General features: G+C 41.6%; 1 protein-coding gene and 1 long non-coding RNA gene across 5 annotated transcripts in view; one reads left to right on the top strand and one right to left on the bottom strand.

Moving 5' to 3' along the window:
- The window catches only part of DNAJC1 (DnaJ heat shock protein family (Hsp40) member C1), a 118,382-nt gene extending 117,716 nt beyond the window's left edge, over window positions 1-666 (top strand). Inside the window, exon 11 of one of the 4 annotated variants that reach the window (XM_075587550.1) lies at window positions 253-666. In XM_075587550.1, the coding sequence (XP_075443665.1) occupies window positions 253-321 (69 nt within the window). In that variant the 3' untranslated portion in view covers window positions 322-666. The remainder of the gene's footprint in view (window positions 1-252) is intronic. The other 3 variants (XM_075587549.1, XM_075587548.1, XM_075587547.1) reach the window with 3 other exon arrangements.
- Window positions 1-12,422, bottom strand: part of LOC142488767 (uncharacterized) — a 433,714-nt gene that overhangs the window by 220,352 nt on the left and 200,940 nt on the right. The window lies entirely within an intron of this gene.

Here is a 12,422-nt window from a genome sequence, read left to right as displayed (position 1 = left end):
ATCTGCTAGGCAGTGGATCAGAAAATCTGTATTCAATAGAACTCTTGAACAGTGGAGCCGATCTACATAAAGTGTAACAATTTGTGTGTGCACACACACAGTACGCATGGCACACCTATCACAATAAATAAAGGCATGTTTTGCTGTACACCCAGGACATTAGTCAGACATTTACAGAATGAAGAAATACAGCACCACTGTATATTTACGTGTGCTCATTGTAGTTTGTAATGTTGCTGTTCTTTTCTGCAGGAGGAATGTATATCTAGATATAAGCTGCTCGTGGAACTGGTACAAAAGAAGAAACAGTCTAAAAGCTGAGGTTGCTGTTTTTAAATAGTTTTACCTCTGTTTTAGCGCATGGAGATTAAGGCATATGCAGAAATGTGCTTTTTGTACCTCAGTATTTTCTTCAACATGTCATGTGCCTTAGTCGAAAACAAAATAAAATAATTATACCACCCATAACATTTCATGTGCTTAAGAAATAAAACATATTTTTGTACCAGACTGTTTTACTGTTGAATAAAATAAAAAAAAAAGCACTAGGTTTTTCTTGTATCCTCAGTTCAAATGAATGTGAAGCATTGCTTTTAGTATGTGTCTATAGTCATTCCAACGGGTTTGTAGGGCGGGGGAGAATTCTTAAAGGAGCCGTTTATGCACTTTTAAAAATACTTTGTTACCATAGGTTTGAAATAGGGGGTCTCCGGACCTGAACCCCATTCATTTCTGCTCCGGGGACCCCCTGCTTCCTGAGTTACAAACCTCCATTGGGGGTGCTGGTATCTCTGCAAAGTTTAAAGCTCCCCCGTCACGCAGGCCAATAGGAAGCCGCACCACATGACATCACGGCTTCCTATTGGCCTGCAGGGGGCGGGAGCTTTCAAAAGCAGCCATTACGTGAACCCTGCTAGCGGAGCGGCTACCAGCACCCACTATGGAGGAAAGTGTATCTGGAATCAGGAAGTCTACAAAGCTGAAATGAATGGGGCTCAGCTCTGCAGACCCTCTGCTTCAATCCTGTGTTAAAAAGGGATTTGGATCCTGTTTGGATGTGCCTTTTGGAATCAGAAAGACCCTTTAAAGCGGCAATCCAAACACATTGGATATACGAACTTCAAAATACAGTCTTGTTGGAAGGAAATATTATTCAGTAATTCATTTTTTCAAATATTTTAGACCAAAATCCAATACCGAATATAGTACAAATATATTTATTTTCAGTGTGATCTCAGTAGTGCCACATCTATAGTTAAGACCAATACCTGAGATTATGAATAGATTTTTGACACAATTGACAAACGTTAACGTTCTTTGATTGCTCTGAAGCAGAGAGGCTGCTATGGAGAAGGGTAACATGAGCCATTATTTCTATCCAATTTAGGAGCCACTGCAGAAAACGTAAAGGCCATTTCTATATATGTCACAAGACAATTACAAAACTGAACACTTGGAGTACGTGCCTTTTTAGTACAGGGTCCTTGAGTCCTAGGTGGTCCCCCATCTCAAAGGGTGCTCCCTGCAGAGTGGAATACTTCACTTGTTTTCTTTACAATTTAAGAACTGTTTCCAGCAGATGCTTTGCTCTTTGAAACACTGATTTCTGAAGGTTGATGTAAAAAGCATATTAAAGGTGCAATGCTACCTACTCTGTCTAAAGACATGCGAAAAGTAAAAGTGTACACAAACCGATCTCTGTCTTGATGAAATATAAATGAAAGACTTTGGAATAAATCAGTAGTCACCATTTTCACGTTTCTATGCTGATTTATAACAGTGTTTGGAATCTCTTAATTAGCTTTACCTTGTGTTAAAAGCAGCAGCTATTGGTATTTGGCTGAACAGCATAGCGTGTTTTGGACCTTGAGTAGAAGCCTAAAAATGAAAAGGTATTAAACATATAAAATAAATATTGTAATTTAGGATGTGTTGCAAAGTGAACCTTCTACCCCCTTTTTCTCAAACAATAAGCCCAACTGCTCCTGCAGTCCTCTTACTGTGCATATTAAATTGAGTTGCAGATTACATTTTGTAGAACTGTTAAAGCTAATGTTTCATTCACTGTGTAAATGGTATCAGAGTGGGGAACCTTGCTTTAATTTCCAACCTTCTGTTGGCTTGTCCCTTTCAGGAATTTACAGAATACTTATAAAGGGATCCAAGTGATAGGATATAAACACAGATATCAAGCAAGTGCAAAGAAAAAGGAGAGGAGAGAGGACAACGTGCATTATGTTGTCATTTAGATGTTGTGCTTATCTCCATGGTTTGTACTTTATTTGCCTTGTATTGTAATTTTGTAAAGCGCTGCGTAAACTGTGATGCTATATATTAAAAAAAAAAAAAAAAAAAGATGATGCATACAAAGACAGCACTGGGTTTCCCAGTTTATAATTATTAGGCACTTTTGCCTTGGGATTACAGCCCCAGTGGCATTTATGGTTATATAGTCAAAAAAAAAGTGGTACTCCTTGGTACTGTGCAGGAGTTGAAGAAAAATATTGAGAAAAGACGGCTCTACTTGTTTATATCAAACAACAAGAAGCAGCAGGAACCTGCAAGTCATGGCACTTTTAGGTCTGTTTATCTCTGCATCCCCTTTGCTGTTTGTTGTATATCCAAAGTGTGTCTGCTGCTTAAATATGTGTTATGGGTGTAAATGATGGTTGATACCTTGAAGGCTTAATGAGATTGCAGAGGTGCTGGAGGCTGTCTTTAAGATATTGCCTCAAATATAAAAAGTGCGGTGTCTGCCCTCAGAATGTATTGTTCTCAGGTGACAATATAAGCTATGGGCAAAGTGTTTTCATGCTTATCGGCATGATATTTACAAATTAGTTTGTTCCAAATGAAACCCTTAATTACTGCAACAAATTTCTGAGCCCTACAGGATTGAAGTAACATGATTATGCTTCGAGGATTTGCATCAGTATTTTTCTACATTAGGGAAAGGTGCCTTTAAAGGCTTTTGGGATTACAGAATAATATGAATTATGTGAATTTTTTTTTTTTTTTTTAATCCTACAAGAAAACATGCTTTTCTGTGTTTTACATCTTGAAAGCTGTAAGCACATTAATTTTCATCTTTTCTAGGAGTCTTATGCTACTTTAGTTCTAATTTGTAGTTATTTGTCTACTGAAACTCCCTAACATGTTTCGTTACAGAACAAAGCTGTTACCATTATGGTATTTTGTGTAGTTTCCAACCAAATCTATGTTCTGTTTGGAGTGTCTGGGAATCAAAAATACGTAACACTGTTTGTGGTAACCGCTACCTTTTTAATTGCATATTTTGTACAGGAGTGGTCTGAAAAGTCAAAGTATTATAAATCTAGATCTGATGCTAGATGGTCATCTTTGGTGAGCTATTCAAACACGCACAGATGCTACTGCTTTATATTGGCAGACGCAACATAAATCAACATAAGAAAAGCAATCACAATGTGCTACATTAAAAAAAATACCTGGTTAGCTGTAGTTGAAATAATAGATGTATGTCCTGAATAAGTGTAAGGTAAAAGAAGTTCATGTATACATGCAATCAATGATCGAATGCAACACAGAAATAAATTGCTCTGTCCAGCAGTGGTGATTAGTGCTGCTTTCTTACGAAGTCCTTTCCCAGCTTGTTGTGATAGGAAAAATGGTCACATTCAAAGATAAGTGTACACAAAAAGGCCCTTCGTGGCGCTTTAATTCCAACAATGACAAAAGGAAGAGAAAATGCACGTGTACGATTTGTCATAATCAGAGCATGTGTAAAAGTACCTTGGTTTGAGGTTATTATGCTTCTGCCTGTTGGCGATGCCACAAACTGGAGTTTACCTACAGTACTGCACCGCATAATGCAGGGGTGGCCAATGCCAGTTGTTGATTGAGCCACCTGTGCTGAAGCAGGGATATCCTTAAAACCTGACCTGTTGGTGGCCCTTGAGGACTGGAGTTGGCTACCCCTGGCATAATGTCTCCTCTGTGTTTTGTAAGGTCTATGCCGTTATTACCTTTTTACTTTTAGAATCAACACAAAGGTTTGCCCATTATGTTTTATAAGTCAGGCAAAACAGCATTTTTAAAAGTAAAGATCAACTGGCCTTAACCATTTACTGACAAAAGGACCTTTCTGGCAGTGGCAAGCTTAAAATAACAGATGATCATTTGTGTATTGTTTGTACAGCTTTTTATTTTGGTGTTTTACTGTTTACCAATAATTAAAGGTAAGTCCCCCGCCTTCTTTGGGATGTACCTTTACAAGCTTTGCTCTGTACTTCCTGTTGGCTGATCTCTCCACTTATAACCCAACACTTTATCTCCATGCATTCAACTAGGGTTTTTGTCTGGCCACGCAGCATGTCTGTGCTGAAATCACAATATACATAGTCATTCTCCTTTTATGTATATGCATGAGTTCATTTTACCAGTGTGACCCATTCAGCATTGTAAGTCATCCAAATAAAACGATGCTTTTTCAGGTAGGATATTTTTTATTTTTTTTTTTTTTAACACAAATGTTGCAAAGAAGCATTTTAGAAACCATGACTAATTATTCAGACCCTTGTTAGTCTTTATGATATGGTACACGCTGTGTTACCAGGTATCAAACAAATGTTAGTATTAACACCTGGAGGCTTTTTGATGAAGATACCAGATGCTATCACCATCCATCTGCTTATAGACCTGCTCCAGATGCACATTTTCAAGTCTTAGATATTTTAATACCAGGGGAATTTTGATTTTACCATTCCACTACTGTACATATAAGTAGAAAACATAATGATACCATGCTCGAATTATAGGAAAAAATTACTGGTAAGGAGAACAAAACCGTTTTGACCAAGTATTTAATGTACATATACATTAAAAGTGGGGACATTCTCAATTATAAGGCTTCTATGTGTAAATAATGCAAACATTTGCAAAGAAAAGAGTACAGGATACAATTGCAAAGCCACCTACATAATAGATATTTTACTCCATGCATACAGTTTTAATTTTTGGAGATATATAGAGTTAGATTAAACAGTAGAGATTTATGGTCACGTTATTGTTATTTTTCTTAAAATATGTTGCCATTTTTATTCCCTCGTTTGCCATGAAAAACAAAAAAAATATTAAAATGTAGGTTCACAAAACCAGGAGAGACTATGATATAAACTAACATAATATATTAACATCATGAGACAATAGCTACGGTAAAGTAGCCTGACCTTTTGAATGAGCTTCTTACTCTTTGGCACACAGTATTCCACCTCATGGTATAAGCATGAGGCTGCGCTTATGGTGATGGCGACGTCAGGCTGCGCTTATGGTGACGGCGACGTCAGGCTGCGCTTATGGTGATGGCGACGTCAGGCTGCGCTTATGGTGACGGCGACGTCAGGCTGCGCTTATGGTGACGGCGACGTCAGGCTGCGCTTATGGTGACGGCGACATCAGGCTGCGGTTGCTGGAAAAATCAAATTGAGATGGCTTCCAGTGATCTCGACCAGGCCGTCGCGCCGTGCTTACTATAAGCGCACGAAACGGCGGCTTCGCCGGCACTATAAGCGCAGCCTAAGAATGATTGTGAATATCAGTAGTGACATGCAAGTTTTTTGTTTTGTTATGAATAAGGTAATTTCAAACAAAGGGCTGAAGCTTAGGGGCAGCCACAAGGAGGCGAGTGAGATGAGGGACAGGTGTACATCATGGATTTAGTTCAGTGTTTCCCAAACTGTGCGCCGCGGCTTGGCTAGAGGGGCGCCGCGATCAGGGCCGCCAGCAGCGGGAAACAAGGGCTGCTCGCTCATTTAAAAATAAAAAAAAAAACCGAGGAGAAGCAGAGGAGCGGTCACGTGACCGCTCCCAGCCAATGGGGCTGCAGCCTGCCCGGCATTGCAACTACAGAGCCAGCCAGCCAGGGGGGGGGGTGGGTGTGTGTGTGTGTGTGTGTGTGTGTGTGTGTGTGTGTGTAAAACGGGCTGCAGGGGGGGTGTGTGTGTATATATGTGTGTTGTGTGTATATATGTATATATGTGTGTGTGTATGTGTGTGTGTATATATATATATATGTATATGTATCTGTGGTGTGTATATATGTATGTATGTATGTGTGGTGTGTGTGTGTGTGTGTGTGTATATATATATATATATATATATGTGTGTATGTGTGTATGTGTGTATGTGTGTGTCTGTATGTATGTCTGTCTGAGAGAGTGAGAGTGTCCGTCTGAGAGAGTGAGAGTGTCCGTCTGTGAGAGAGTGTCCGTCTGTGAGAGAGAGTGTCCGTCTGTGAGAGAGAGTGTCCGTCTGTGAGAGAGAGTGTCCGTCTGTCTGTGTCTGTCTGTGTCTGTCTGTGTGTGTGTCTGAGAGAGAGAGAGAGGTCAGAGAGAGAGAGAGGTCAGAGAGAGAGAGAGGTTAGAGAGAGAGAGGTCAGAGAGAGAGAGAGGTCAGAGAGAGAGTGAGGTCAGAGAGAGAGAGAGAGTGAGGTCAGAGAGAGAGAGAGTGAGGTCAGAGAGAGAGAGTGTGCGGTCAGAGAGAGAGAGTGTGAGGTCAGAGAGAGAGAGAGAGAGAGAGAGAGTGAGGTCAGAGAGAGAGAGTGAGGTCAGAGAGAGAGAGAGAGTGAGGTCAGAGAGAGAGAGAGAGTGTGAGGTCAGAGAGAGAGTGTGAGGTCAGAGAGAGAGAGTGAGGTCAGAGAGAGAGAGTGAGGTCAGAGAGAGAGAGAGTGAGGTCAGAGAGAGAGAGTGTGAGGTCAGAGAGAGAGAGTGTGAGTTCAGAGAGAGAGTGTGAGTTCAGAGAGAGAGAGTGTGAGTTCAGAGAGAGAGAGAGAGAGAGAGAGAGGTCAGAGAGAGAGAGAGAGATTGAGGTCAGAGAGAGAGAGAGTGAGGTCAGAGAGAGAGAGTGAGGTCAGAGAGAGAGAGAGTGAGGTCAGAGAGAGAGAGTGTGAGTTCAGAGAGAGAGAGGTCTGAAAGAGAGAGAGAGTGAGGTCAGAGAGAGAGAGAGTGAGGTCAGAGAGAGTTAGAGTGTGTGAGAGAGAGTGAGAGTGTCTGAGAGAGACACCAACTGCGCACTGCAACTGTTAGGTATGTATATACACCTTTGTTTTTACTTTGGGCGCCGCGTAAAAATCCTGATCGCCTTGGGGAGCCTTGAAAAAATTCTGATTGCCTTGGGGAGCCTTGAACCGAAAAAGTTTGGGAACTGATTTAGTTAAAAGGGAACACTTGGAGGTGAGGTCTAGGTGGAAGAGAGGAATGACCTGGTGACCTTTTAATGTGAGGACTCGAATTGAGAATTTTAGGTTAGGAGGATTTATGGGGTCTGTATGTAACCATTCATTAAAACCTGTCAACAGAAGAGCACTCAACTTTAATTTTGGAAGGGCTGGGACGTGAGAGGAGAACGTAAAGCAATACAGGAGATGCAAGATTGTGAGGGAGCTAACCTTGTTAGTGAGATCGTCGAAGCGGCTGTGAACATCTTACACTTGTGTATCTGTTTAACGAAGGTATCTTGACGAGCATTAAGTGCCAGTGCATAATATCTTGCTGTGAACATGAGTAGAGTTTATAATCCACATTCGTGAGGTTTTTGTTAGTCCATGATTTTAAAGGGACACACACCATTTGTGTCTACCTATTTTCTTCACTTCACCTCTGCACTCACTTTGCTGCTGTGTATACCTTTTCTACGTTGCCTAATAATCTCCCTGACTTCTCCAATAAGCTCTCAGACCACTTCTCCCATAAATTCCCACTTTTACATATCCTCTTCTGCTACAATGTAATTCTTTTGGCAGCCATGAACTCCCATCTCACCAGCCGAGCCTGCCAACCTAAAATCTCCTGTATGTTCCTTCACTGCCATCTCTATCTTGCTTTACTTCAAGTGCTCTGTGGGGACATATCACCAAACCGTGGTCCCACATATATACCTATTCTCACCCGCCCCATTGTCTGCCCCAGAAGCCCCTCAATACCCCATGCGTCCAACCTTAGCCATATTCCTTCCATTTCCGTGCTCTATAGAATACACACTCAGTACGTAATAGACGTACTGCAGTTCATTACCTTTCTCTCAAACTCAACTCGCCAGCACAGACATGGCTCAACCTCTATGATACTGTCTCACCTTCTATAGTAATTGGACCTAGCTCCTGGACTATTTTGCTGCCATGCTTTCATACCTTCTCTCCTCTGACACCCCCACTCTCATTCTAGGGGACTTTAATATTCCTATTGATAACCTTAATGCCCCAGCTGCCTCTCCTCTCTAAACATCATCCTTTGGGGTTTCCTATTGAACCAGCATCACAATGGTCATTTGGTCGACCTTGTGTTCTCTTTCTAGGGCCCCTCTCTAATTTTTCTTAACTCCCAATCCTTTGCTCCTCCTTTTCACTCATTCTACTTCCTGCTTCCTCCCCATCACCAACCTCTTGCACGTATTAGTACTTACATAAAATAGACATTACTGAGCTCTCTACTGCTCTGTAAATCCTCCTCTCACCAAATTGCTTCACCACAACACGCTGTTACTGTCTCATCAAACCTCAACCAGGGTACACCATCAAAATCCGATACCACCAGAGATCCCTCCGCAATGCTGAACGGCAATGGCACACAAAAGCAGATTTCATGCACTAAAAATTAATTCCTTTATAATATTGCCCTTATCCCTGTCTGAACAAAATGATTGCGTCCTTCATCCACCCACCAGCTTCCCCCCCTACTGCCCTTACTGCCAAAGACCTTACCCATCACTTTAAAGAAGTCCATGGTATTTGACATGATGTTGCACTTTTTAAAAAACAATCCTCACCAATAAGTTCCCTGTGTATGCCAAAAGAAACCATATGTTGCTTTCCACCAATTATTGAAGAGGAAGTCTCCCTTCTATCGCCCTCTGCAGCCTGCACTCTCGATCTTATCCATTCACACCTCCTGCGCTGACTCTACCTCTTTCAGCATAGGCTCCTTTCCACCGACCTTCAATCATACTTCTTTAACATCCAACAAAAAAAACCTAAAAACTAGGGCATTCTAGTTTTTTGTTGTATACATTTAGCCACGCCCACTAGCACTCCTTTTGACACACACATACACACATATATATGTGTGTATGTGGTAATGGTTGGGGTTTCTCAGAGCTTGTTGGGAATCTGTGTATTTTCTTTAACATCCACCCTGAAGAAAGCCTCTTTTGACCGTACCGCCATATTAAACTACAATCCTATATACCTTCCGGCATTTGCATCCAAACTTCTTAAACAACTGATTTATAATTGAATGTTGGACTTTCTCTCTGCTAAATCTCTACTCGATACACTACTGTCTAGATTACATCTAACCATTCCACTGAGTCTGCCCTAACAAATGTTGCTGATGAATCACGGCAGTTCTCCTTACTCTTTTGAACCTTTTTGCTGCTTTTGATAAGGTTAATTATCTCCTCCTTCTGCACACCTTCCATTCAATTTGCCTGCGTGACAATATTCTCTCCTGGGTAACTTACCGATCTGACCTGTGTCTGTATTGCTGCCCCATCCTCCTCTTCACTCCCACTGCGTTTACCCCAAGGCTAGGTTCTAGGACTTTTACTGTGTTCTATTAATACATCTTCGCTTGGAAAATTTGTCATTTGTGTTTCACTCCATGCCGATATCCAAATCTACCTCTCCTCCCCTGACCTCTTATTTTTCGTCACTGTCTTTCTGCTATTTCCTCATGGATGTCTCGTCACGATCTCAAACTTGACATATCTAAAACAGAACGTCTCGTTTTCCTTCCTAACTCCACACCTGTACACCATTTATCACTTGCAATAAAAGACTCCCTTGTCCTTCCAATAGCCCAAGCCAGATACCTAGGTACCATCTTGGAGTTGTCCCACTCCTTCATCCTGCAAAAACAATCCTATACAATTCTTATTCACTCTCACTATTTCCCAATTACGATCTGCCTCTAGTTGGCAGTCTCCTCTACAGTCCATCCTAAATTTACATCGCCCACCACTCTTCCTCTGGTGCCCTACTATGCAAATTATAGACGAGTCAAATGTACACACACTATTCCTGGTGTCTCCACTCCCCATCTTTTTAGACATTACACTCTTAGGAAAGAGGTCACCTCTCCAATCGTCTGTTTCTTAACTTATAGGTCTTTTTCTTGTAGAATGTTTTTGCCTTCCTTGCCAAATCATATTGCGCTTTGGACGATCTTGGCGCCATACAAATAAAATCTAATAATCTATATCAATCTTTGATTAATCATAATCCCTGGCACCAGGTATAAAACGGAAATACGATCTAGACAAATACAGTATACTGTATACATATAATGAAAGATGTTTATTTTGCTTAGTTTTAGACAAAATGTATGACCAGTATGGAGGACACAGGATTGGGTGATCACTCTTCTGGCGGTTAGATATGCATATAGTAAACCCAGTGCAGTGGGGGTAGGACGGGAAGTAATAAAATATAAATACTTACACGGACATGTGTAAGCACATTCCAAAGAGGGTGTCTTTGTGATAGATGCTGGCCCTTCCGTAGGTGGGTACAGGGTGGCCACAGTAAGTTTTTATATATAAATATAAATAAATACTCACACGGCCCAGTGTGAGTAGAGGTGCAGGGCAGATGTTTTTAGAGTTGGATTAGCCCGTCCAGGGTAGTTGCGGGCCGGTCACATCAGATTAAGCCCAAACAGGGCTATGGCCGGTCTGCCCTCCTCTATTGCTTGTGATCAAGCAGGTTAACTCCCCCATTCAGCGGTATAGAGGGATAAGTGAGGCACAGGTTCAGTGATAGGTATATAAAGGGTATTTATTCGGATAAAAAAGACAATACTATCACACTCACATAACATAAACAGTATCCCCTGGCTTCTCCGTATGGCCCAATCCAGCAGTAAACCGCTCCGGCCCCGCGTCCGAGGTGCAGAGAGCTGGAACTAATCTGCCCGGCTGCAGATGCTGCTGAAAGGACTGTCTACGGAAGCCTCCGTGGGACAAAACAGGAACAGGATTTGAGCAACGCGTTTTGCCGATTGGACGGCTTCCTCAGGCTCATTCAGCGTCCAATTGGCGAAACGCGTTGCTCAAATCCTGTTGCTCAAATCTGATGTGACCGGCCCGCAACTACCCTGGACGGGCTAATCCAACTCTAAAGACATCTGCCCCACACCTCTACTCACACTGGGCCGTGTGAGTATTTATATTTATATATAAAAACTTACTGTGACCCCCCTGTACCCACCTACGGAAGGGCCAGCATCTATCACAAAGACACCCTCTTTGGAATGTGCTTACACATGGCCGTGTAAGTATTTATATTTTATTACTTCCCGTCCTACCCCCACTGCACTGGGTTTTCTATATGCATATCTAACCGTCGGAAATTGTATAAACGTGTATCTACTAATCCCTCGCTCCCCCTACTCTGGTTGTCTCTACGTTTCCATAAGGGCTTCGGATTATCCCTTTATTAGGGGTTGAAGCAGAAGGGATCACAAGACTATCTCTACAATAACAGAGAGAAACCACATTTATTGGTTTCACTATTCTTCCTTGATCTGATACTAAAGGTAAGCGCCTGGTTTTTCCTAACTGATCACTCTTCTGACTATATACTATACACGGTAAATCCTGGAAGACATATTCACTGAAGACATACTTCCAAAGTGTACCTTTTTTTTTTTTTTTTCAAATTCTTTTGAGGTACTTTAGTCCTGTCTTTCACCCATGTTGTATTAATGACATTTTCTGTCAGAAGGCTTTTTAATCAAACATGGCACAACTTTATTCTTTTCTTTGGACCTCTTAGCTCGTCATGTCCAGTAATTCGACTGTTCTGGTTACTACCCATCTCTGTACAATAAAACTCTTTCCCCCACTGCTTTGTTACATCGTTTAGATAAAGTGACCAATCAGATATTAGCTCGTCCCTTTCATCTTTGTTGTCAATACAATAGCTGTGATCATGCATTAGATCTGTTATGATTTTATACTTCTTAGCTGTTAAGGTGTCTTCCAGTGCTTGAACGCATATTATGCCTTATGCACAGGGATGCACAAACTGGGGCGGGGGCGCAACATTTTCTGTGGGGGGGCCGCAGTGCGTACAGAGGCCCTGCTCCCTTCCTCACATTTAAATAAAATACAGAGGGAGCGCAACGTCACGATGATGCGATGCCAGAGAAAAGTTAAGGAGGGAGGGGTAGAGCGCAGACGGGGGCGCAAACAAAAAAGTGAGCACACCTGGTTTATGGCATAGCACGTTTATTAAATGCGTTCTGGTATTTTCTCCACAATATACCGTAAAAAAAACAAAGTGTACAATGTCCAGTCATTGGTAATTTGCCAAATCATACCAACAAAATATGGAAATCAACTCCATACACTTGCATGTACATCTACATACAAAATGCAACATTACATTC

The sequence above is a fragment of the Ascaphus truei genome, chromosome 2 (genome assembly GCF_040206685.1).
Source record: "Ascaphus truei isolate aAscTru1 chromosome 2, aAscTru1.hap1, whole genome shotgun sequence".
NCBI lineage: Eukaryota > Metazoa > Chordata > Amphibia > Anura > Ascaphidae > Ascaphus > Ascaphus truei.
The sequence above is the reverse complement of the archived record's forward strand: the minus strand, read 5'-3'. Positions and strand labels throughout refer to the sequence as shown.